Source organism: Venustampulla echinocandica, assembly GCF_003357145.1.
Source record: "Venustampulla echinocandica strain BP 5553 chromosome Unknown scaffold_0, whole genome shotgun sequence".
Taxonomy (NCBI): Eukaryota; Fungi; Ascomycota; class Leotiomycetes; order Helotiales; family Pleuroascaceae; genus Venustampulla; species Venustampulla echinocandica.
The window spans coordinates 2,234,019-2,259,715 of NW_022474205.1; the positions used below are offsets into that span (position 1 = coordinate 2,234,019).

Consider the following 25,697-nt stretch of genomic DNA (forward strand, 5'->3'; position numbering starts at 1 on the left):
GTACACTTCAATAGGCGCATGTCCCCGCGCACGCGACTACAAAGCACTTAGCGCCATCAAAAGGGCCCAGAGGCCTAAAGCCCAATAGTCCAATAGTCCAACAACCTCTTCCAAGAACCCTCGAACGCTGCTTAAGCTACTTTAACGCCGCAGATGTTCCGCCCAATGACGGGCTCCCCCTTCACCGTCTCCTCAGGGGTGAGATAAGTGAAGTGCAGATCGTCCCATGTATTTTACTATCCAGAGATTTGCCGCCGCCCGTGCCCCATGTCGAAATGAGCGTGTGCAATCTGCTGCGCCGGCGGCCGTTTGCGCTGAGTCGTGGAGTTGGGGTGGAGTGGCTAAATTAAGGGATTAAGCACATCTTACCCCGTAAAGTGGGAAACAGAACAGCGGCAGCCACCAGTGGACAGGCGGTGGACAGTACCACGGTAGAGTACACCATTATCATTGTCCTGTCCAGCGAACGGCGCGGAGCACAAGGGCCCTGACAGGCTTCCACAGGAACTTCTTCCTTGCACCCCGACAGGCATCGCATGCGCCCAGGACGCTGGCCCAAGAGGCTTTGTTTAATCTCCCAAACACTTATATGGCCGCGAGATCCCATCTTGTTGTTCTTCTTTCTTTCTCCTCAGCCCAAACAGCCAACTCTTCACCTCATCATAACTTTGATCAACTTTGACTTCGGTCGTCCATTCTTTTAAAGAACCAGCTATCTAATCCAGCTCTTCAGCACCACCCATACAAACTCCACCCTCCAAACAAACAACCCCCCCAACAACCTTCAAAATGCAATTCTCTATCGCCGCCGTTGCCTTGTTGGCATCCGCCGTCATGGCACACAAGTCCCCCGCTGCTGAGTCCACCGCATACTCCACGGTCCAGGTCACCATCACCTCGTGCCACCCAACCGTCACCGACTGCCCAGCCCGTTCAACTGTCACCTCTGGTAAGTTATCTGTCTATGGTGCTGTCTATTTCGAACTAACGAAAGAATCAGCCTCAGTTATCACCTCAGTCCCCAGCTACGCCAACTCCAGCGCCCCCGTTGTCCCAACCACCGCTGTCCCAACCGTCATCGAGACCCCGGCCCCAGTTGTCCCAACTCCTGAGGTCTGCGTCCCAGAGACCGTCACCAGCACCGTCACCGTCACTGCCCCAACCGGTGGTGTTGAGACCCCCGTCTCTCCTCCAGTTGTCCCAACTGGCGGTGTTCCCGGTGTTGCTTCCCCAACTGCTAGCGTCCCCAAGAACGTCACCGCCCCAACCAGCCCACCTGAGTTCGCCAACGGTGCCTCCGGTGTCAAGGGCTCCATTGCGTTCGCCGCTGTTGCCGGTGTCGCCGCCTTCATCTTCGCATAAGTCATCAATTGTTTCTGAAAAAGCCTGACTTTCGCAGCCGCACGCTGAGGAACCAGGCTATGGCTTTTACGAAAATGAGCGGGCGCGTCCTGTTTTAGATGCGCTATACACAATACATCAAAGGGGAGAACGGAAGATGGATTCTTGTAATTAATTCAAGGGATATAATCGGCGTGACATGGCCGCTTTGGAATGGTAATGCTTTTTTAGGGGAGTCTTGTATCGTCTATAATCTTTTGCTTTTTGTACATACTGCATTGAATGTCACAAGAAACGAACAGACCGATCCTCCCTAAACCAAATTTCAACTCCCTGACAAAAAATCCACTAATCCCCCATATGTGTGATATGAACTTCTAAAGTGACTTCTAACAATTGAATTGAATATCTCTACGAGAGTGTGTGGAGGGCGGACACACTAGCAGCGCCTATCATCGCCTGTAATTTCCCCTGTTGTTTCACTAAATATACAAAGAACTTGTTCCTGGATGCGCCACTACGCTACTCCCGCTACTCCCTACTATGTTGAGCAAAGGACCGGTTCCCCCTCCAACGCCACGCCGCCGCTTCCTCCTCGGAGATTGCGCCGCACTTGGGGGAGTGACATGTCAGGGTGCGCGAGGGAATTGCCAAGGGTGATAATCTGTCGCCGCAGAGGTCCGAGTGGTTGGCTCGTTGGCGCGACGGGATTATTACAGTACGCACAGAGTGTGATTGACAAATGAGAAAGTGATGAAAATAGGCTAATAGCTTCCAAAGAGGGTGATCCGCGAGTGTTCTCGGCTCGACAACGAGCGAGCGAGCGAGTAAAGCCGATATTGCAGACGGAGGTGATTAGGAGCATGGAATGAATGAATGCTACTGTGGCTTTTTGTTCGAAGTTTGAATCAAATCCCTGGATTGATTACAGTTGTTGGTTAAAGCTCTTCACTCCCAAAAGCGGACAACCGAAGATCAATTATGAGCACAATCATTGTGCCTCTGGAATGTATGTATGGAAGCGGCAGAGAAGGAGATATTTTAGGAAGTGTGTCTTGTACGGATTGTTAAGGTTAGGATCTGGTGTGTACTCCGTAGTACTTGACCTGACTGCATCCATTACGAAGGAGTGGGATCTGGAATAGAAGCTTGTCTGCGGTCATGTTTATTTTTGAGGATGCATTTATTAATGGTTGTTTGTGCTTGGAGATATCCCTATTAATTATGAATACCAACATGTGCACAGCCTGTGCATAACTGCAACACGTTATGCAGTTATGGAATCCAGATGCTGCACATATAAATGCTTAATCAGTTATGAGATGGAAAGCGCCCGAGCCAACCAACCAACCAACCCACCTCGGTCTAAATTTACATGCCAACCTTTTCAGCCTTGTGACGACATGAGATGTAAACCCGTTGAGCGAGAGACAGCTCTTTATCTTGGAACAGCTACAGTATTAGTTCCTATTAGCTCTGTGGTTGAGTTCAGCTTTGTCTCCAACCCCAACTTCATGACAAGGAAACCCGTGGCTGGAGTCGTTGGATCCGTTGGAATATGAGTAAGCCGACGATGGGATTGGTGACTTGCGCGTTCAAAATCAGCCTCGCTTCATACTCGTATCTACTCTGACGTTCAGCAGCCTAGCTGGGTCCGGACAAGGTTTACATCATCGTATGACGCTATGCTGCTCGTATATCATATCGATGCGATGGAATTGCATCTAGCCACGGTATCAAGTCAGCGACATGATCGATGGGTGCCAGCTGCCATTGAATTGCTGCAGAGGCCGCAACGAAAAGTAAGTCCGGACAATTTTCCATAGTGGTGGATCTCGCAAGCTTACTCGTAGCATCATAGACATCCGTAGCTTCCGGCGTCATCTCAAACTCAAATCCCTTTCGTCCATCCGCCATTCGATCGTGCCAGCTCTAGTAATTAATGGCGCCCGCGATGGCGGCGCAGACCGGCGCAGTGTCGTCAACGGCTTCGGAAGAAGATGTGGACTTGCTTTCAGCTGAGACAAAACGCCCATCGTCGAGCATTCCTCCCTCCAACCTCCAATACCGCAATGGAGTATCTGAAAATACCGACGATATGGCGACCTCAAATAGTCTCGATGAAGGCGACGAGTCCCTCATCGAGTTGTCAATCAGCGAGGCTGCAATGCTTATGAAATCACCAAGTACACCGGCGATTGAGAAGGCTGCGGCAATGGACGACGTGAACGGTGGTGGTTTTTACGATAGCGATGCGGAAATACCTACCCCTCCGGCAGTATATCAAGCGCATTCCAGAGAGGAACAATCTTCCGACGCCTTTGCAGATATGGAAGGATTATCTTTACGCCAACCGGCAGAAGATCAATCCCAACCAATTGCTGGAGAAAATGTCCCCTTTCCAAAGCTTCCATCGCCAAAGCCTGAAACCTCAGCACTCCCAGGCCCATGGTACCCGGGCTCAAGAGCGATACAGACACGGCGGACAGAACCCCAGTCGGCATTGGCCGGCGTGTTCAATAATGCGAGGACAAGGTCACGATCGGCCAGCCTGGAAGGGCTAAAGAAGTTCTTGCCCAAAGGCTTACCTTCGATGCCACAAATAGGGCATTTCTTTGGGTCTTCTAATACTTCACACAGCCAGGGGCCCGCCGGTGCCTCTAGAGACATACGTCGAACCCGGCCCTCAAGCATGTTTGTTCCAGGCGCCACTCCACGTGGCGGTTCTTCCCCCCGACCTCGGGGTTACAGCCCAATATTTGGGACAACGCCAGAATCATGCTCGGAAAATAATCTCCTAGCAGGACCTCAGCGATCGAAATCAATAAGACGAGTTACTTCCGATGATTCCTTACTCTACCACTCACTATCCCGAGCCTCTTCTCTCGGTGACGATTCGCGATTCGAAAATCAAAACGAGCAGGTCAATTCGCGTATCAAGGCTATTAGAGACACTCTGCAAGATAGATCCAGTTTTAGGATGCCGCAAATGCCCAGCATGCCAAGTATGCCCCGTGTCGCTGGTTTTAACTTCAACATGAACTTTTTAAACGCCAACAATAGCCCTGCTCGGTGGAGAACAGATACTGATTTGCTGCCAGAGATTTTACCAGGCCACACAAAGGACAGGCCGTCCGCGCTTCCTAATCCCGCGGTTGCATCAGGAATGGTTGGTGCTGCGGCCTCTCAACCTCGGACGGCTATGGCTAGTCTTGAATCGGTAGCCAATGCACAATCCGTAAGTGCGATGGATCGGGCCCTTGAGTCTCTTACGGGTGATGTTGTGGTGATGGGTGGATATCGAGGGTCAATTCTCCGCTCAACGAAAACAGACCGTCAAGTCTGGGTTCCGGTAAAAGTTGGTCTGAATATACGGAAGGTTGACTTGGAAGTCGGCCTGGAGCCAGAGGACGAGGAAAGGATGGAGGAATCGATATACCCATCTGGAATGCTTCAAAATATCGGACCGGTCGATATATCGAAACGGCTCTTCAAACGACTTAGCGAGTGCGAGAATGCCCGGAATGGAAAATTGCGAGTTTGGAATTACGGTTATGATTGGCGACTAAGCCCCCATATATTGAGTCGGAAACTCGCGGAATTTTTGGAAACGCTACCTTGCAATCAGCCTTCGAAAGATGGCTCGGTGCAGGGGAATGCCGGTGCTATGGTTATCGCACATAGCTTAGGAGGGCTCATCACTCGACATGTTGTCAACCACCGTCCAGAGCTATTCTCCGGCGTCGTTTACGCTGGAGTGCCGCAATCGTGCGTAAACATTTTAGGCCCTCTGAGGAACGGCGATGCAGTCATGTTGAGCTCAAGAGTCTTGACAGCCCAGGTTAATTTCACCTTACGGACAAGCTTTGTCCTCCTTCCTGAGCATGGCCGTTGTTTTGTGGATATACGCACGAAGGAGCAGTATCCAGTAGATTTTTTCAGCTTGGATGACTGGATCAAGTATCGCTTGTCTCCTTGTACGGATCCACCATTGCCACCTCGAAATCAATCTCCAGGAGGGTTAGGCGGATTGCTTAACCTGTCATCAAATATTTTGAGTGTTCCAATTCCGGGAAAGAAAGTAATTTCCAGCTCGGCCGACAATGGAAATTATGCACCACATGCCCATACAATGAGGATTACTCGAGCAGCTGATATCGCCCGGGAGGTAGACCATGGCACCGACCGTACCTTAGCCCCCAAAATGGACAGTAAGCCCAACTCCATGACCAAAGGCATATACACGAACCAGTCCATCTCCACAGCCCTAACCATCCCACGCTCAAAAGCCATCGCCTACCTGGAGCGCACCCTCGCCGAGACCAAGAAGTTCAAACAAGAACTGCGTTTCCGCCCATCGCTTTCCAAGCCGAACCGCTACCCGCCCCTCGCCGTCATCTACGGGAAATCCATCCCCACCTGCTACGGCGCCAAGGTCGATGGTCGGGAAGGCATCCCGTGCTCGGATTCCTACGATAATCTTGCCTTTGCGAGCGGTGACGGTGTCTGTCTTGCAAGGGAGGCTATGTTGCCCGAAGGATATAAAACCGTTAACCATGGCCGGATCAAAAGCGACCGCGGCCACGTTACACTATTGGGAGATTTAGAAGCAGTGGGTAAGGCGTTAGAGGCTGTTCTAAAGGGGAGAGCCAAGGGGATTGGGTTGGGTTTGATAAAGGAGACGACGGATAGCGAGTGAGCGGGGTATATACCCCTATCCTATCTACTTATCCATACGCGGCATTTTTGATAGGAGTTATCGTTGGGTTTCTTTGTTGTATAAACAAACAACACATATGTCAGGCAAGAGTTTTGAAATAAAGGAAGCATTGGCGCGGGGGCAGGCGTTGTATTTGTATAACATCTAAGAACTTGTTTAGCATATGCATATATCTGCGAGGGGTATGGGAGAGAGTAGATTATATATACACTAGAAAGAAGAAGATATTAGAAATATATGAGCAATCAACTAGATGATATTCAGTTCCAGAAGGGGTTTAGAAGAATGAAAGAAAGAAAGGATTGTGAATGGGTTACTTCCAGCAGGGAGGCCAAGGAGGTTACATCTCAGATCGACATAGGAAGTAACGTCTCTCCCTGCGTCCCGAGACGCACGGTGTCACGAGACAGATTTATGGTTTTAGAATTATAAATTTTAACAGAGTAAGTCTATGAATTTGCTATCAATATGTTTGTTTCTTTAGCTATTTCTCTCTAAGAAGACTACTTAGAAATAAGAAAAAGACTGTAGTTGATTATATTGTCGATCTTTTCAATCACGCTCCTGATCGCCGCTTCGGCTGTCCCCCCCGCTTAATTGCAACTATTAAGATTTCTTTAAAATTCGGAGCACTTGGGGAAAGCTTCTGTAAATAAATAATATGGCCCTAAATTTTGAAAACGCTAAAAGAGGAAAATGATAATGTCCGGGAGTTACTCCGGTTTGAGCAGAAGGGTCAAAAACAGAACGGTTTAGTTTCAGGATTTAGTGCTTACTGGTGTGCATTAGCCTGTTCCAAAATACTGTATATATTCAGGGCCTGTTATATTTTCCTCAGCCACTCATCCTAGGTCCGGTCATGTGCGTATAATGTCACGTGTGTAGTTTAGTCAATACGGATTAACTTTTATCCCTAAATACTAATGCTACATCGGATCCTTGAGATTAAAACCGTACACTGATACCTTGGACGATATAAAAGATACTCTCCACCAGTGTTAAGCTACACATTCTCCTTGTCCCTATCGAGATACACTATCAGTAAAATAAGACCAAACTATGGGACCTTTATTGATTAGCAGGCGATTGGTCGGTTTTACGCGCTCGCCGTTCTTGTGCAACGAGGGCAACATTACCGCGAAGCTGTCCTCTAGTCAGCTAAATTGATATAATTGCCAGCTCAATCCAAATCTACGCCCACTAAGCTCGCCAAGCGCACCTACGTCACAAAACGTCTCTTCACCTCAGCCAAATATCTTACGGCTGAGAGCAGCGCCGTCTTTGTCTGCTTCTTCAAGTTCCAGCACGCCACCAATGGAGAGACCTCGCCGGCGCCGAAGACCAGCATTCTCGTGCCTGGAATGCAGGCGACGAAAGATAAAGTGCGATCGGGAAGATCCGTGCTCACATTGCGTCTCTGTCGCGATCCAGTGTGTGCACAAGGTCTTTCGAGATGCGCCCGAGACCTCCCCCGTCCAAAGCAGTACGCAGGGCCGAACAGCAGTCTCCTCACCAGTTGATACCCCATCCTCCCGTGCCCAAAGCCGACAATCTCGTACACATAGAATCGTAAACGAAAAGGGCAGAGTGACGTCCAGGCCTCTCGTCGCCAGAGCGGATATATCACAGTCCACACCAGCACTAACACTCGCGGGGCAAATAGAAGCCACCACAGCTCAGACCCCACCAACCACCCGTGCCGAAGATGAGCAGCCAAGTGTACATGCTCTTTTACGACGGATACAGCATCTCGAGGATTCTCTGGCAACGAGTCCCGTACTTGCGCACTCTGAGCCTGGAGGGGAATTGATTGATCGCCAACCGGTGCATCAAAATACACGGGTCAGCCTCTACAAGACAAGGACCTTAAAATGGAGCTACTGGTTGGGTATGGCTGATGAGGTATGGCCTACAGTTACGTCCTTCTGCTACTTTGCACTGACTTCTACTTCAGTTTGACCTTATCGTAGCTTGCTATTCCGCGGCTGGCGGCGGCCTCTTTGCTAGCTACGGCGAAACAGACGACGACGACAAGCCGAACTCCTTCCACGGGCCTGAGATTGAATCCCTGCTTGAAGAGATTGGGGATCTCCTGCGAAAGTCTAAAGTGTTCGCAAAACGTCTTAAGACGGGGCGACCAAGCAAGTCTCTCGGAGGAGCTGGCTTTGATCTTCGCCCCCCCTCCCGCGAGCTGGCAGACACCATGGTCGATCTCTACTGTACCTCTTTCGAGTCGGTGTATCGGATAATTCACGTGCCTTCGTTTCGTTCCGAGTACCAGAGATACTGGGACAACCCAGAGAGTGCCACGGCCAGTCAGTGTCTCAAGATCCTCCTGGTAATCAGCATAGGGTCAAGTCTACACAACCATGGGAATGCCACCACGGGTCTACGACAAAAGGTACAACAATGGGTCCATGCTGCTCAGGCATGGCTTTCCGGCCCGCTGGAAAAGGATCGCCTGGACGTCAGGGGGCTCCAGGTCTACTGCTTGGTGATCCTTGCACGACAGATCTTCTCAATTGGCGGCGACCTAGTTTGGGTGTCGATGGGGTCGGTAATTCGTACGGCCATGCAGATAGGGCTTCATCACGATCCCAAACACCTCCCGGCGATGTCGTTACTACAGGCTGAACTCCGAAGGCGGTTATGGGCTACTGTGCTCGAGATGGCAATACAGTCGTCCCTAGACTCGGCGATGCCGCCCATAATCTCCTTAAACCATTTTGATACCGAAGCACCTTCAAACTACAACGACGATGAGATTGATGAGTCGACTATCGAGCTCGTGCCCCATCCGAGAAGCACCTACACAACTTCCTCAATACAGCTTATCCTCCTCGACTCGATACCGACACGCCTCCGCATTCTCCAGCTACTCAGCGGCCTTAAAGCAGAACTATCTTACCAGGACGCGCTTTCACTGAGTTCGGAACTGACCGATTCATATTCTGCATACAGGAAATTCGGCCAAGAGAACATCAACTCTGGTATGACCCCATTCCACAGGAATCTGATCGATTATTTCGTACGCCGATTTCTAATCCCCCTACACTGTTTATTTTCCAGCAAGGCGCAGGCAAACCCGATTTTCTATTCTCTCAAAGTTAACCTAGACGTTGCTATGGCCATCGTCTCTCCCGAACCAGACGAAGGCTTCTCACGAATCATGGCTACCGGAGGGGGGCTGTTCCGCGAGGGTTTCTGGTATGCAACATCTATCATCGGCCGCGAGATTCTTTCGCAAGTCTCAGTGCAGCATCGAGAGGGGACGCTCCTTCGCAATGCCCAGCACCGAGAGCTTCTCAAGCAAGCCGTGAGGGATATGATCTCTTTGGCGGTGGCGAGGATGCACCAAGGCGACACCAATGTCAAGATTCACATGTTTCTGAGTATGATATTGGCACAAACCGAAGCTACGGAAGAAGGCGTGCCATGTGAGCTCATGATTGCACAAGGAGCAAGGGACAGCCTTCAGTTATGTCATGATCTGCTGCAGACACAAGCCGGCACTGAGCCCGTGCCGTATTACGACGACGCGGCCGTCACGTCCTCAACTTTGGATTGGCTGCCGGAAAACTCGCTTTGGGACTTTGACCTGGAATTCTTTCTGCCTGATCTGGGGCTTTCGTAGCCTACTAGGCATTCGGATATGCTGTTGTTATCCCATGGTTGAGCAGGAGGCCAACAGTAGGCCCAAGAGTGGGAACATCAGTAGCATACCAAGCTCTGTCACCGACCATTGCTTTTGCCTTGTGTAACCTTTCAGTCCTCTTAGCTGCTATTGATATCAGGTGATTAGTAGGTAAACCAACAGTATCGTTCTTTGCGATTTTTATACATGTTTCTTTTTTTGATGCGCATATGGGACCGGTTAGGTCCGTTACTGTATAGGTTTGTTACACCCGCTCTGCTTACAGCCGCTCTAAGACCCTGAGGCTTACGTCCGTCGCTAGCTCCGCAGTCGCATACGTCCGTTGGCGAGCGTATAAAGAGCACCACATCGGTAAGGCGTCTCATGATTGATGGTATTAAGATTCAAAGAAGTAAATTTTCAAATGAGAAGAAATTAGCTGTCTCATCCAACGCCCCTGCTCATTGCTCTTCCGCAATGCCTCTGAAAATTCTTATTAACGGTGCTGGCATCGCCGGCACAGCCCTCGCCAACTTCCTCGTGCGGTCCAAACAAGGACACGACATCACTATAGTCGAGAGAGAATCCAAGTTCCGTACCGGCGGAACCCAGCTTGATTTGAAGTCATATGGTGCCCCGCTGATGAAGAGGCTGGGACTGATCGATGCGGTCCGAGCAAGGAGCATACACGAGACAGCTTTCACTTTCGTTGACACGAAAGGCAGAGAGTGGGCGAGATTCAGCGTCAACGAAGCCGGTAAAGGATACAAAGGAGTGACGAGCGAATATGAGATCATGAGGGCGGACCTGGTAGCGGTGTTATATGAAGGGAGCAAAGCGATCGTTACAAAAACCTTAGGAAAAGAGTCGCAGAGGCTGCGGTACCTTTTCGGAAAGCATGCGATTGAGCTTACGCAACTTGACTCCAGGGTCAACGTCGTATTCTCAGACGGCTCTTCAGACGAGTACGATCTTGTTGTCGGTGCGGATGGCCAGAACTCCCTGACGCGGCGTATGCTATGGGAGCCCAAGAAGGACTACGATTCCACGCTCAGGTATACGGGCCACTCGGTTGCATACTTCCATATGCCAAAATCAGAGGAAGAGTTCAACAGTACCTTGTTCAAAAGCTGTCTTCTACCAGGGCTCAAGGTGCTGTCGCTTCGCTGCGCGCACAAGGACTTTACACAAGCCATGCTTACGGTATCCACTACAGAGGAGTTAAAGGAGATGGTTAAACAGCCGGTTGAGAAACAGAAAAACCTATGGGAAACGTTATATACGGATTTCGGATGGGAAAGCAAACGAGTACTTGCCGAGATGCGGACTACTGATGACTTCTACACGACCTCGGTTGCTCAGGTCAAAGTGGACACATGGTCCAAAGGGCGAGTTGTTCTGCTGGGCGATGCCGGATACTGCCCGAGTGTTTTAACTGGGCTTGGAACCACGGCATCACTCGTCGGAGCATACGTGCTTGCCGGCGAACTCGCGAGACATGGAGACAACGTCGGCGCAGCGCTAGAATCTTATGAAACGGTGCTACGACCTTACGTGGAAAAAGTTCAGCAACTTCCTCCTATGAATCTCGCTATATTTCGTTCCAAGCTCGGGTTAAATATATTTTACTTTGCTCTGGCAATTCTGTCGAAGCTTAAGATAAATAGCCTAGTCAATGCGCTGATGAAGGATGAGAAGGAAACCTGGCAGCTCCCACAGTATCCGGAGCTGGAATTAGAGGAATGAGCATGGCATTTACCGCCGATATTCAGCTTTGGTGGCGGATACCAGCCCCAATGTATTTGTACCATTTTTCATCTTATCTGAAATATACAACATCTCATCTCTCCATTTAAGCCGGCGTGGATCTTGCTACGCCTGTGAGTAGAGCTGCTTAGACGGGTACATGAGGGTGCCCGGCCTTACTCATCGTATTACTTTAGTTTGCGAGGGTCATCATACGTTACTGCGAGAAATGATACGGTAACTTACATGAGATATATTACATACAATGAAATTTAATCCGAACGTCAAACAGTATCAGATTTCTTAAGCGATCCAGGCAGGGTCTGAGGGAATCACGTGCTACTATCTGTACCGTCACAGGCTGAATTTTCCGGGACAGATCCACCCCTGCTCAGCCACAAGCGTCGTATCCACAACTTAGCAGCCACAGGTATTACAGTATAAAATTTACAGAGATTACTGTAACCACGACGCAGCTGACCAGGGTCGCTGCTCGCTTAATTGGAGGAGGTAGCAGCCTATGTAGCGATGTCGTATGACATAGCACGCCCTGGCCGCCACAATCGTGACAATATCTTTGTAGCTTTATAATAAAATCTAAATGTTATATCTAATCGTTCTATGTATTCAAAAGGTAATAAAAGTTTGATAGTAGTGTCGTAGGTCGAGGGATCCTATTATTGTATAAAAGTAGGCCTTCTGTAAATTTAGGGCGGTAGCAACGACGCGATAATAATTTTCGGAATTAATAGGTTAGCAGTGTTCGGGGGAAGTATACAATGCACTAAAAAGAAAATAAAAAGAAATTTTAATATATTCACAGAGTTAAAGTAGCTTAAACTTGAAGTACCTCAGATTTGTCTCGTTACAGGGTACGTCTCGGCACGCAGGGATAGACGTTATATCAAATGAGCGCAAGACCAAAAGCAAAGGCACAGCGTGCCAACAAACACATACGAATCAAAACACGTAGAATTTCCCTAATTGTATTACACACCAAGCCCCGCGCGGGGCTGCTAATACAATATGCAAAATCATATCTGTTAATATAAACCACTATCTTACGTTGCACACCTTTCTTTTGAGTTTGCATGTTATACCCGCAAAATATACATCACGCAATACATGCGCACGCCATCTATAAATCCATACCTTACCAGAGGCCAAAAGTATAAAAAAAAACCCTCCAAAAACGCCGTTTAGGAATCCCATCCTGCCCTTCCCTAGCTTTCATTGAGATCACAAAATCCGAAAATATAACCTCATCCTTCGTTTTTTGTTTCAAATTCCGAATGAAATCTCGGAATATATAAAGTTAAAAGGGAGGAGGACAGATCAATCATCCCACTCCTCATCCAGCTGGTCAATCAGCCGATTCTCATCCTCGGGTCCAGACCCTCTGCCACGTCCGCGGCCACTGGATGACCCGTTAGCGGAGACGGAGAGGGAGCTGTAGCCCCGGCGTGAAGGGAGGAGGCGTGCACAAGACGATGTGGCGATTATGAATGTATCCTGTAAAGGGGCATTTGCGTTAGCAGAAGTGTTAGCTTTAGAGAAGAACAGAAGAAATGATTGCGGGATAGATGGGTAGCTTGTGTGTAAAAGGTCGGGATTTTGCAACGCCCAAAATTGTACTATGCTGTCCTAGCTAAGAAGTACATGTAGATTATACACTGCGGATTATGCTATGTTGATGATATGCTGAGAGGACAAAGGGAAATATCTTTACAGGACGGATGATAATAGGTAGTCTTCTCGACTTTTAACTTTTGTGTAGTTGGACGTGGAGGAATTCGGACAGAACAGCGCGATAGTGCCGACATAGGCAGTATCATGAGAGATGACCCGAGTCCCACGATGACCTCGATAAGTACGCCCTGTGGCCTCTCTTTGCCCCCATCAAAGGCCGTGCTTCCATCGTGGGCAGGATGCCATCCCTGACACTGGCGACCCTAGGAAAAACGCGCTGCTTCGCCCGTAGAAAACAAGTAAGCGCGCTCACCTTAATAAAACTCCCCATGCCAGCCCATATGCTGTAATTCGGCAGCTGACGCCACCCTCTCGCGTGCGCTACATTGCGCTGGTAGAATACGCCTCCTAGGAAGTACACGAGGATTGCGATGACGCCAATAATGGCGAACACGGCACCAGGCCCTGCTCCTTGTTTTGCAGGTTCCGCCCCGATGCAGGCGTCTTTTGAAAGCACTTCGAACGAATAGGCGCAATTATCAGGGTCGGCACCTACAAACGTTACGGATGGTTGGGTTGCGAGGGGGTCTTTGTCGCAGTGGAAGGAGATCATGGTGGACTTTCGGCTCGAACTATCTTTTTTGGGTTTCTCATCTTCGTCATCTTCTTCGTCTTCGTCGTCGTCGTCTGACTTTGGGTTTCGTTTTCGGTCATCCCGGCATGGAGAGCCATCCGTGTATTGTAGAACTAGTCGTCTCCCCCGGAGAGTGAGATTTGATGATAGTTGTCTGATAGAAGTCAGGAGAGGAAGATCAAAAAATTATAGGAATCTACCAACCCAATAGAATAGATCTTATCCTTATGCTCGTAGTAAGCGCTGACATTTGCCCATAGCTTCTTGTCAATGCCCACGGCATGCTCCGCTGGTTTTATAGCAGGAGCACAAATGTTCAAAGTAAAGTTGTAGGGGTAGTCATAACCCTTCACATGCCAATCGTCCGTCTTCTCGTGCTTGCCTGGCTTCTTCCCATCCTTCGGAGGCAGTATTGAGAGCGGTCGAAGGTCGTAAAAGGCACCGTTCGATCCCGCGACTGTACATGGGTCCATGACCTTTGGCTCGGCGGCAGTAGTCGCCTGGCTGTGCAATGCCAGTGCGACAAGAAGAGAAGCTGGGAGGAGTCGGGAATACATCGTGAGAATGGGAATAAAGATGTTGATATGTGGCCGAAAGGGACAACCTGCGCCGAGGCGCAACAGTATAAAGAGGGTGCTAGTTTTACAATGTTAGATTGGAATGGCGATGAAAGGAATGACTGGATAGTTGAGACTAAGCTCAAATAAACCTCCCAGCGCGAGGAGAGGATGTTGTTTGTGGAGTTGATAGTTGGTTTGGACACTCTGTAGGATTCCCGTACCTGAACATCGGTACAGCCTACGACGACTCCGGACCAGTATTTCCGTACTCCGGTACCTTGTCCCTTGAGCCACGGTGGCTGAACACAAACGGTGGCGCAGTGATTGGATTCCACACGCGGATTAACTTCGGAGGTCACTTGGCTGCAGTCGTTGACGTGGGAAACGCGAATACGAGCGGATCTCCAAACACCCGGCGAGTCCATATCGTCCCATGTAACTAATGAACCTGTGGGATACAAGTACGGAGTGCTGTTGACGCATGGTGACTTGATATCTCAGTTTCCTTTCGATCATATCATTTCTTCATTAGCTGAACTTGGTTTTCATCCAGTTCGCACAATGGCCCCCAAAGCTTCCAAAGCCTCAAAGGCCGTGGCTAAGCCTGCAAATTCCCATGCCCGCCCTCACGGCTACGAATTTGCAGGACCGTAAGTCATGACCTATACTGTCTTCCTCTTTCTAGACTCCTCTGACACTCACAGGCCCGGCGCATTTGCCATCTCTTTTGGTTTACCAATCGCGTGCTACGTTGCGCAATTGCTCTGCAACGATATATCTGGCTGCCCAGTCCCCTCCGCGCTCTCTCCTTCAACCCTGACAATTGAGAAGCTCAAACAAGATGTTGGATGGCCACAAAATGGGATATGGGGGTTGACAAACTGGGATGTCTCTGCAAAGGTGCTGGGTTATTACCTACTCTCTCTTGTCCTCCACCGGGTGCTCCCTGGACAGGAGGTCGAGGGCGTTGAACTCTCGTCAGGGGGAAGATTGAAGTACAAGTTTAATAGTACGTTTATTTGGCGGAGTGATGCTTTGGTTTCAATGCCAATACTTACCCCATATAGCTTGGTCTTCATCCATGGTCACTTTAAGTATCTGCTTAGCTGGCACTATCGCCCAAGGCACCGAATTCCCCGTTTGGACCTTCATTTACGATAACTTCCTCCAAATTCTCACAACCAATATCATAATCGCCTACACCATCGCAACATTTGTCTACGTCCGCAGCTTTAGCGTAAAGCCAGGCAATGCCGAGCGTCGAGAGCTGGCAGCTGGTGGGCAGTCAGGAAACATGCTCTACGACTGGTTCATTGGGCGAGAACTCAACCCCCGCGTTACAATTCCCCTTATCGGCGAAGTCGACATCAAAGAATGGTGTGAGTTGCGCCCAGGTATGTTGGGCTGGATATTGTTCAATTGCGCATTCATAGCGCGCCAATACAGGGCATACGGCACCGTGACCGACAGCATTTTCCTCATTTCAGCATTCCAAAGCCTCTACGTCGTTGACTCCTGGTGGATGGAACCGTCAATTCTTACCACTATGGATATCACGACTGACGGCTTTGGCTTTATGCTCGCATTTGGGGATCTTGTCTGGGTACCATTCATCTACTCTATCCAAGCTCGTTATCTCTCAGTATACCCACTTACTCTCGGTATCACCGGCGTAATCCCAGTTATTGGTGCAGCTGGACTAGGATACTACATCTTCCGCAGCGCCAACAACGAGAAGAACCGCTTCCGCACCAACCCCAAGGATAGCCGCGTAGCACACCTGAAATACATCGAGACCAGATCCGGGTCAAAACTGCTGACCTCCGGATGGTGGGGTGTCACAAGACATATCAACTATTTTGGTGACTGGATTCAAGCATGGGCTTACTGTCTGCCTACCGGAATGGCTGGCTATCTCGTACAGCACAGCTCTACCGCCCCCGGCACCGGACAATCTGCCGCAGATAAATCATTCGTGTATTCCGGTCCTACGGGCTTTACCGAAGTTTTGCAGGGCTCTGCAAGAGGTTGGGGAATGATGTTCACGTACTTCTACTTGATCTACTTTGCAATTCTGTTGATTCATCGCGAGAGGAGGGATGAGGAGAAGTGCATTAGAAAGTATGGCGATGATTGGAAGAGGTACACCGAGATTGTACGATACAGGATCGTTCCTGGTATTTATTAGAGGAAGGAATATGTCACGACGATGGAGTAGGAATGGGGCAAGGGGAAATCCAGGAATCTCGCGACGGATAATGCACATACACGCACACACGCAACTATAGCGCTCCCCGAGCTAGTATGTGTGCTAGATGGCATGCGCCTAGTCTTTATAGTTATACTTTAATGAATAATATTACCTTAGCCTCTTGTTCTAGACGCTCAACTTGGTGGTCGCATTGCTCACAATTATTAGGTAGGAATGTATAATTTAGTCTCCGAGGCCGCTAATAAGTGCAAGAGCTCATCGAAGCTACCCATGGCGTCTAACATAACACCAATCGACTCATATATACCAAGAAAATTTAAATATCTAATCTAGACTAGCAATGAAAGTGGTTATCAGCATTGAATTATGTACACGGATAATTCCCTAGCATGTCTAGGTCCATTATTGTAGTCGGAAGTACTGTAGAGCTCGATACAGCTCTAGGGTAGCCGACAATAGTTTGGGATACCAGCTGCATTGCATTTTCCGCACTCCATAGCTTCTCCTCTTTTAAATACATTCTTTTTACCCAAGACACTCTAGGACTCACAACCCCCCCTCTTAATGGTGATCAGAGTGGGACAGAGTGGAGTGCACCGATCTACTAATCACCAAGTACACACCTGGCACTGCGCTTCCCATCGATTGGACAAGCATTTTCAGTCGATCAGGCTACAGAATTCTTGTCGGAGCTACTCCGGAACTTACACTGACATTGCTAGTTATAAATTAGCTGTCATCTCAGAAAGGCTTGTCAATCATAACTGCGCTGTCAGTTATAAATACACTGCCATTCAGTCTGTACGAAAAATATGAACATGTACAAAAGCAGCATTATTTAGTATAGGCCTTAATATTTGATATAAAGGGTTGTATTATGCTGAGATCGGGTATCTGTGGATGAGGCGAGGCAGCCGCGGACGAAAGAGCACTGGTCAAACGTTACTGGTTCAGAAGAGATAACTCTCACGAAACAATTTGGTTGTCCTGGCTCTTTAGCCTTGTGGCTTATGAGACGAACAGGTTATTCGTTTTGGTGCAATATCTAAGTGGAAGCTTTCTTGCCCAATACCGTAGTTAAGCTCGAAGAAGCAAGCATAGAAAGTGTATATGAGGAGAAGTACTTGACAGGATTACCTGTATTCTACAAGCAGCACGAGACCCCCTCTGTGTAACCATAATGTACTGTCAGGTTCCAGAAAACAAAGCTATAACTTCGGGAGTTTACAGATGTTGGTTTTAAAACACAAAAGCCGTGAATTGATAATTAATTAATAGCACTCTTTTAATTCTACGAGGAAGTTCATTCTATTGGTGCAGCATGGAAGTCCTCCTAGTGATCCAGAATCCTCAAACACCCCATATTAGGCCTCGGATTCCCATAATCCATTACCCATCCTGTATTACAAATTCATCAACTCATAAACCACCACTTGATGGTGATTATACACTCGCCTATCCAATACCCAAGTTAAAAATATCTTCCCGCAAAGTCTTCATTCCAAAGTCCGGGCGAGGGGTAAATTCCTCGAACTACTCCCCACATAAACTGTCTTCGGATAACTTGTGATAGCCCAATCCTGCTTCACTGGATCCCAGTTACTCAGATCCCTCCTTAACAAATCTGCTGTAAAAGTCGCCGTCTTTCCAGTATCGATACTTAGGCGCTCGAAGCCCCTTAGTATGTGCTTGGGATCATTAGGTCCACCGAGAGAGATATAGAGTTGCGGAACTTCTTCGCCGTTTCGAGCACCAGTATTGGTTATAGTAGCTGTTACGGTGTACATGACGTCCCAGAGCTGTGGATTTCCGCCAGGGGCTCCACTTGCGGCAAGTTTGGGCTGGGGAGAGTCCGAAATAGCGTTATCTGGGAGGAATTTGGATGCAGGTTGACCGTAGCTGGGGTCGTGGGAAGCAGCACGGCCATCGGTCGAGGAAAGATATGGGTAAATGTATTGCTCAATGCGGGTTAGGTTTTTGGGAAATAAGTAGTCGTTAAGGTTGGTGGAGTGGTTCCCGAAGGTTGAGGCTTGCTCAGTCATTCCTGTCGTTGGCGTGTAATGACCGGCGTGAGCGTTGGTAATTGTGAGGTTAGAATATGAGAAGGTGGTGTATGAAAGCCCGTATCCGAATTCATATATGGGAGTGATGTTTTGGCGGTCGAAGTTGCGATAATCGATGAAGACTCCCTCGGAGAAGTTATCCTGTGGGGCATCTCGACCATTATTTGGTGTGTACAAAATGTCCGTACCGTAGCTTTCTCGCGTTGGTCCCCAAGTAAATGGTGTACGAGCAGCAGGATTAACCTTGCCGTACAGAATATCCGTAATGCTATTTCCACTCTCCTGGCCCGGTACTCCAGCCCAAAGAATGGCGGTAATATTTGGGCTGTCATGCCAACCGGTAAGGATCGTGGGGCCTGTCGAATGGATCACAACAATCGTGTTGCTGCAGAGTTTGGACACATTCTTGACCAACTCATCCCCAGAATGCCAAAGTGTGAGGTTTTGTCGGTCACCCTCGTTACCATCGACGTTGACGAAACCTTCTCCGGAATCCGCATTAACAAACACTATGGTAGTCGCATCGGTCTGAGAAACTAAGGCTTTGATCTGCGGTGTAGCGTAGTTATCCAGTATGCTCTCATATCTTGTGCCGTCCGCAAGTGCTTGCGCCTGCAAAGCGGAATCAGGGGTGACTAGAGGAGTCAGTAAAACTAATGAATAGAGAATTGCAAGGCGTTATCTAAGCTCACCTAGGTACGGGAAATTAGCACTTCCTGAGCCCCAAGCCATGCCGAGGGTACCATCATCGCAACCTCGGTCTGCACATCCGTTTGGCCCCTGAAGATTAGGTCCTGCATCCTCCCCAATGACCGCGACGAATTTTGGCCTTGAAAGAGGAAGAGTATTATTGACATTCTTCAGGAGTACAGTGGCTCTGGCACCAATATTTCTGATTAGGGCACCATGATCTCCGCGGACATCGACATGCCAGTTAACTTGTTGAACATTCGATCCAACTGAGGCATGGAGTGGTCCATAAGTATCAAGGGTCCAGCTATCAAAGTTAATCGGAGGCTCATCCAGAGTCAATCCAACCTTAAAATATGCGGACATAATCCGGAGTGCCATATCATCTAGGCGGTATTCGGGGACGGTCCCATTCAGAACAGCAAGAGTTAAATTCGCACCCCAGTAACTGATGCCAGAGTTAAATAGTGTATCACCTGGCATAGACATATCTAGTCCAGCTACAGCAGAGGCGGCACCCGTGTGCTGCGCTTGCCAGTCACTCATGACAAAGCCTTGAAATCCCAGTTCATCCTTCAATAAATTGTTCAGGAGCTTTGAGTTCTGACAGGCATACGAATTGTTGACCTGGTTGTAGGAGCACATGATGCTTCCAAGACCCGCGCGTACAGCATCGGCGAAGGGCCACAAATACAACTCGTGCATAGTTACGTCGTCTATATTGGATGAGAGTGCCTCATCAATATCATAGCCATACCCAATTGCTTCGGGGACTTGACGGAAATGTTCCTACATAGATGTTATGTCTTGGCCTTCCCTTGTTGAGAGGATTGTGGCAAATGGTTGAGATATCGGATGGCCAGAATACTCCACTTAGGAGAATAACTCAATAGACGCCCGGAAAATTTTATCTAGCACGAGTCCCCTCTTTATCCGAATGACTCCATTCAGAGAATAGAAGGGGAATAGACCTTGCAACCCACCGCTAAAGTCGGGAAACCGGGAAATCTTTGTCCGCGTAGCTAAAGAAATAAGGAAAATTACCTGCTCATTACCAATGTAATGCTTTGCGCAAGCAATGACTCCAGCATCTTGAGTTCCTTTGATGGTCTCTGCAATGGCCACGCCAGCTACATCCCATTAGCATTAAAAATCATGATCATAACACTCATTTTGAACATACTAAGATAAGGGTCAGGAGAGAAGCCCTCCCAATTCCTTCCGCCTTCTGGTGCACGACCAAGCGGACCGGCGACAGGCCCAAGCTGAACCGTAACACCCTTGGCCTTATGCTCAGCACCCATAGCATGGCCTCGAGCATAGAAAAGGCCTCGGTCAAAGGTTGCTGCAACAGTCTGTCCAGATGAAAAGACACTATTGTAATCCGTAGAACGAACGCCAACTGGAGCATCCTGCATACACATGGATCTGAGACCAAGTCGTGGGATACTTCCTGCTTGGCCCACGCATTGTTCTCCTTCCCAGCCAACACCTTTGCCACGCTCCGTATTAGTTGGGATACTTATAATGTGGTAGCCGGGAAAATGGAGCACCAGTTACTCACCTGTCGTTAAGTTTACTTTCTCCAGCAGGGTGAGCTGTGAAACGAAGTCCTTAGCTTTCGCATAGGCCGCTGACCACTCGCCCTGACCGTTCATCCATGGCGAAGGATAGAATGGCGCTGATGTTGCATTTAAATTTGCAGAGTTGATACTGGAGGATAACTGATCGGGAGTTAGTGTTGAAGAGTGACTTGTGGTGCGGGCTGCCAAAGTCAACAACACGTCGACGGGGCCCCGCATGTTGCCGTTGCCGCTGCCGTTGCTAGAGGAGCTGACAGGCAGGTCGATAGTAATAGAATCAACAACACAAGTAATGGTTCAGAAGCTATTCAAATCTCTATTGTAGAGGATAATAAGCAAGGCTCCCTAATGAATGGGTCCATTGATAGAATTGTAAGAAAGATGGAAAGGGAATTGCGAGAAATGTGGTCGTGGTTGTTGTCAGTCGCTCGTATTTACTCAAGCAGGGGGGCAGCTTCCACCGCAGATTTGCCGAATCAAGGCACCCTCGACACTAATCTATACTTCCCTTGACAACGGCAATGTATTTTACAACGATTCTTCTATTTGCTACAAACACAACTAAATCTCAATCGGAATGAGCTGCGCTACAGCTCAAATTGATTAATTATCCGGTAGTTGATATGTTCCGTTCGAATGACTTTATTGAGGCCCTTGCTTGGCATGTGGATTCAACTTCAACCTCCGAAGATCTGCAACGAACGTCATCTATTTTGCTGATCCGAATTACACTGCAGCACTATCGTAGCGCTGTCAAACGCCGGGAACCGTTAATAGGCAAACAGAGGAGCAGGCGTACAACTAGGTCGTTTGTGACATATATATACGTCGTCCGGGTGTTACCTCGTGCTCCGCGTAGCTCAACCCCGGAAGATGTACCACCGCTCACTGTATCCCATTGAGTTCCAGGCCTGTTTGGCTATCTGATCTGTAGAATAATTTCCGAAAGATAGTCAAACGATCTGCTACAAGTGGGGATGTACTCGTCAACAGCGCAATGCACCCTGGCTACATTACCTCATTGCGCAGGCTCAACATGGGGGCCTTTTAAGCTGTTGTCAAGCCAACCACTTGCATAGACAGATACATATTATACGAGACATTTGGACGAGGAGATTAGATAGAATGGTTTGAATAATTTATACGCAGGATATTTGAAAAGAACATACGGATTCTGCAGGTTCAGGCCTGCTATTCCAAGCAATCCTACCAGAGCATAAAGCCTCATCGCCGCTGGCTCTCATTTGCAGCATTGCAAAGGCTCACAAAAATCTCCGCAAGTGATCCGGCAACTGCTCAGAGCCTTGGGGACACGCTGGCGCAAATTACTGCGTGCTTGTCCTCCTATATCTTGTACGGTATCACTTCCAGTAGCCTTATTGCCAAGTCCCGTATTTGTCCCATTCTCGCCATCACTACTCGTGGGCGGCAAGTCCGCTGTGGTAGGAGGACCCGGATTCAGCTCAGGCTGTAAGGTTGTCGAATGGATGCCATAGGCGTGCAGACACTCATTTATCATCTTTGCTTGCGCGACGAAATTGGCGAGGGAATCGTCGGATGTTACGATGTGAGCGGTGGCGATGGCTTTGTTTTGTGAGAGGCGCCAGGCGTGGAGTTCGTGGACTGACGCTACACCTTTGACCTGTGCCTTGGGTGTTAGGAGAGCGGAGGTTGGGATAAGGAATAGTGAAAAATAAGGATGGGAAACGGGTGGAGGTGAAAGGAATATGGCAAGAGGACTCCGTTTCACTGGAGTTGATAATACGTACTTGCTCGAGGTCATGCTTCACATCATCAAGAGAAACGCCAAGGGGCGCAGACTGTAAGAGAATAGAGCCCGTTCTCTTGACTACGCCATATATTTAGCACAATTCCAGTTCCAATGATAGTGAGGGGGTGGCCATACTGATAGGAATTGCAGTAAGCATTATCATAATCGCGATGCCAACACTAACTGCAGGATCCGCGTAGAATCTGCCTTCGTATTTGGCTTGCCATATCACTGCTGCGGCGATGATGACTCCAATGTTGTTGATGGCATCACCGATGACGTGTGTGAGTACGCTGAGCATCCCAAGATCATGGCCATGGCCTTTAACTTTGGAGGGGTTGGAGTTGTGGCGATGATTGTAGTGGGGATGGGCGAGCTACGAGGAAGATATGTTAGCTAGTGTAACTTTTGATTGTGAGGGTTGGCTGGACTGACGTTGTCAATTTGAGATTGTTCCGTAGTTTCATCACTATCATCGCTTGCCGGGATAGCATGTGGGCTATGATCCCCATGATCGTGTTCTAGTAATATCAGAATTTGGCTACCCAAGAAGGGTGGAATCCCCTCATACCGTGGAGGAAGGTTGCGGACACGATATTAAGGCCCAGCCCAACGCACCCTATAATAAGGACCAGCATCGGGTTTTCGACTCCTATATGAGAGTTAATTGGGCAGAGAACAACTGAGGGAACCCGGGTTTCCAACTTTGAATTGAAACAAACCGCTCTATGGCCTGCAAGAAGATGCTAAGGCCAAGCGCGACAAGGAAAACACCGTTGAAGAAAGCTCCGAGGAGTTGGGCTCTTTGCCAGCCAAATGAAAGAGCTTGAGGCGAATGTTCGCGTGCTGATACCTAGGAAATAGTCAGCGAAGGGATGAGGTCTGAGGTGGATGTAGGATTATCTGACCTTCAAAGCGGCAAGCGCAACGACGAAACCTAGGAGGTCATTTAACTTGGGAAAAGAGAGATATTAGCAATTAAAATGTATAGGGTAGCCCGCTAGTTATAATGCAGGGGATTTGAGCTGGATGAGTGACGGAGCACTAATGAAAGTTGAGGCCTCAAGGGCGAGAACCCAACTAACTACCAAGCGATGTAAGGTGAGAATGGACTCTTTATCATCCGCTGGGTAAGGTAACCTCTACACCATTAACTCACGAAAGCCTAGGCATTATGAAATCTTTTCAATCGTTTAATGGAACCATGGAGATGGAATAAACATGCGAAATCCCTACATAGTGAAACGCATCTGCAACCAGCGCAAGAGAGTGCGTGTAGAAGCCAACTAGGAGGGGGTCAGTTTTCAGTATCAAGGAGCGTGAGTAGCAACTTGGACATCAGATAACTTACCAGAGATCTCTGCAATGAAGAAAATACAAGAGATGCCGATAACGGCACTCAGGCGTGTTTGCCGGGATAACGGCATATTTCGCTTTTGCGAGATGCGATGCGATGCGATACGAGCGGATGATATATTGTACGGAATAAGAGACCTTGTGTATACTGATCTGCGCTCCGTTCGGAATATAGCGGACTTATATGGGAGTTTGACTTGGCCTCAGCCCTCTCTATATATGAAAATGGGGTTTGATCGCCACTAGCAGATCTGGATCGTGGGGTAGGACTGCCGGTTTGGGGAGCTCGAGCTCGAGCTCGAGCTTGAGTATCGAATATCGAACGGAAGGGGTTTTGGTTTTGCCTCTGCGCGGAACACGGGTGTTACTGCCACCATTATGCGTTGTCACGCAGGGCCATCTTACCTTAGCTAGGGCACCTATCCGGGTTTTAGAGCTTTAAGTAATACTCGTAGCCAAAGGTTACATTGGACGGTGGTGGAGACAGATGGTCTCGTTGCGCTTCGACCGCTCACCACTTGTGTAGTTCTGCCACTTGATTCTCCCAGGCGGTCGTGGTTTCGCTGCATCCCGACCGCTCAGCACTCCTGGTTTCTGCCAGCTATTCTGCCAGGCGGCGACATATTCGTTGCGTTACGACCGCTCACCACTTCTGGATCTGCCATCTGATTCTGCCAGGCGGCATGGTTTCGTTGCGTTACGATCGCTCACCACCTCGTTTTGATTCTGCCAACACCTGCCAGTGTGAATCTGCCGGGCGGCATAGTTTCGTTGCGTTACGACCGTTCACCACCTTTGATTCTGCCAGGCACAACTTATCATTAAATACCTACCTAGGTACCTTAGATAGGTACCTAGGTGCCCTCCAATTTCGATGGGCAATTTGACAGCCACAGAATTTGAATGTGTAGTATCTCCTCTTTTATGTGCTACATGGAGTTGACAGACATATCAGTTGGCCTTGGCGTAAGCTATGTTTAATAGATACTACAAGACTTGTGCAAAGGCCGACAAGGCTAATACAGAGTAGGAGAATCGACTACTATATATATGGCCAAATCTCAGCTCAATTCATGAGAGTAATGTGGAGTGCCGTGATGGAAACCTGAAGTAAACAAACATCTATGGAGTAACTTCGGCTAAAGTCATGCGAGTTTGGGTGGTTTACGACAACATTGTCGGAACCACCACCAGTTCAATTCTATAGGTGCAATTTCAACCAATTTAACGCAGTTTAATATCTACGGATTGTATAATCCTAATATTCTAGCTATACAAATAGTATCCCATTTCCGCTATAATCGTAACATAACCCCGAGCCTTAACGCTTCTGCTTATCAGTTTCCTGACTCTCCTCCTCAACGGTCAATGTCCCCGGATTATGGGATACTCGTTTTCCTCGCTGACTCTCGAAGATGACCTATCCCCACCATCGCATTAGCATTGAATTTTCTCCTATCATCCTCTCCCATCGAGTACATTCAATGGACTGGAAATAGGGGTGCTTACTTTCGGAGGATTTTTGACATTTAGCTCTTCTGCGTCTTCCATCGTATAGGCAATGGTTTCGACCTTTTACCTGCTATTAGCTTTTATCGTCTATCGCCTAACTCGACTCAATCACAGTTTAAATGTATAGCAGCATAAGGAGAAAAGAGGAAAGGAGGATATATCCGTACGTTGCCTTCGTGACTCCCA

The 25,697-nt window shown here is 48.6% G+C and overlaps 8 protein-coding genes across 8 annotated transcripts; 5 read left to right on the forward strand and 3 right to left on the reverse strand.

The window, feature by feature from the left end:
• Window positions 1–789: 789 nt before the first annotated feature.
• BP5553_00687 (uncharacterized protein) lies at window positions 790–1,362 on the forward strand (the record flags this gene model as incomplete). Its single annotated transcript, XM_032009310.1, has 2 exons — window positions 790–949; window positions 1,001–1,362. 2 exons carry the CDS (start codon window positions 790–792, stop codon window positions 1,360–1,362), a joined length of 522 nt encoding a protein of 173 aa, XP_031873364.1.
• A 1,933-nt stretch (window positions 1,363–3,295) lies between these two features.
• On the forward strand, window positions 3,296–6,040 carry BP5553_00688 (uncharacterized protein; the record flags this gene model as incomplete). The annotated part of the gene is made up of 1 exon (XM_032009311.1): window positions 3,296–6,040. The coding sequence occupies one exon, from the start codon at window positions 3,296–3,298 to the stop codon at window positions 6,038–6,040; it is 2,745 nt and encodes a 914-aa protein (XP_031873365.1).
• A 1,080-nt stretch (window positions 6,041–7,120) lies between these two features.
• On the forward strand, window positions 7,121–9,695 carry BP5553_00689 (Transcription factor; the record flags this gene model as incomplete). The annotated part of the gene is made up of 3 exons (XM_032009312.1): window positions 7,121–7,150; window positions 7,241–7,963; window positions 8,016–9,695. The coding sequence occupies 3 exons, from the start codon at window positions 7,121–7,123 to the stop codon at window positions 9,693–9,695; spliced, it is 2,433 nt and encodes an 810-aa protein (XP_031873366.1).
• Window positions 9,696–10,079: 384 nt separating this feature from the next.
• BP5553_00690 (Monooxygenase, FAD-binding) lies at window positions 10,080–11,441 on the forward strand (the record flags this gene model as incomplete). The annotated part of the gene is made up of 1 exon (XM_032009313.1): window positions 10,080–11,441. The coding sequence occupies one exon, from the start codon at window positions 10,080–10,082 to the stop codon at window positions 11,439–11,441; it is 1,362 nt and encodes a 453-aa protein (XP_031873367.1).
• Window positions 11,442–12,776: 1,335 nt separating this feature from the next.
• Window positions 12,777–14,321, reverse strand: BP5553_00691 (Mannose 6-phosphate receptor; the record flags this gene model as incomplete). The annotated part of the gene is made up of 3 exons (XM_032009314.1): window positions 12,777–12,953; window positions 13,444–13,918; window positions 13,969–14,321. The coding sequence occupies 3 exons, from the start codon at window positions 14,319–14,321 to the stop codon at window positions 12,777–12,779; spliced, it is 1,005 nt and encodes a 334-aa protein (XP_031873368.1).
• A 564-nt stretch (window positions 14,322–14,885) lies between these two features.
• On the forward strand, window positions 14,886–16,512 carry BP5553_00692 (Delta(14)-sterol reductase; the record flags this gene model as incomplete). The annotated part of the gene is made up of 3 exons (XM_032009315.1): window positions 14,886–14,974; window positions 15,029–15,333; window positions 15,392–16,512. The coding sequence occupies 3 exons, from the start codon at window positions 14,886–14,888 to the stop codon at window positions 16,510–16,512; spliced, it is 1,515 nt and encodes a 504-aa protein (XP_031873369.1).
• A 1,520-nt stretch (window positions 16,513–18,032) lies between these two features.
• On the reverse strand, window positions 18,033–21,091 carry BP5553_00693 (putative beta-glucosidase 1; the record flags this gene model as incomplete). Its single annotated transcript, XM_032009316.1, has 5 exons — window positions 18,033–19,234; window positions 19,292–20,078; window positions 20,334–20,419; window positions 20,473–20,781; window positions 20,854–21,091. 5 exons carry the CDS (start codon window positions 21,089–21,091, stop codon window positions 18,033–18,035), a joined length of 2,622 nt encoding a protein of 873 aa, XP_031873370.1.
• A 1,021-nt stretch (window positions 21,092–22,112) lies between these two features.
• On the reverse strand, window positions 22,113–24,070 carry BP5553_00694 (putative cation diffusion facilitator family metal ion transporter; the record flags this gene model as incomplete). Its single annotated transcript, XM_032009317.1, has 9 exons — window positions 22,113–22,514; window positions 22,642–22,721; window positions 22,779–23,019; window positions 23,079–23,164; window positions 23,215–23,295; window positions 23,349–23,496; window positions 23,552–23,596; window positions 23,880–23,929; window positions 23,995–24,070. 9 exons carry the CDS (start codon window positions 24,068–24,070, stop codon window positions 22,113–22,115), a joined length of 1,209 nt encoding a protein of 402 aa, XP_031873371.1.
• Between the last annotated feature and the right edge of the window lie 1,627 nt (window positions 24,071–25,697).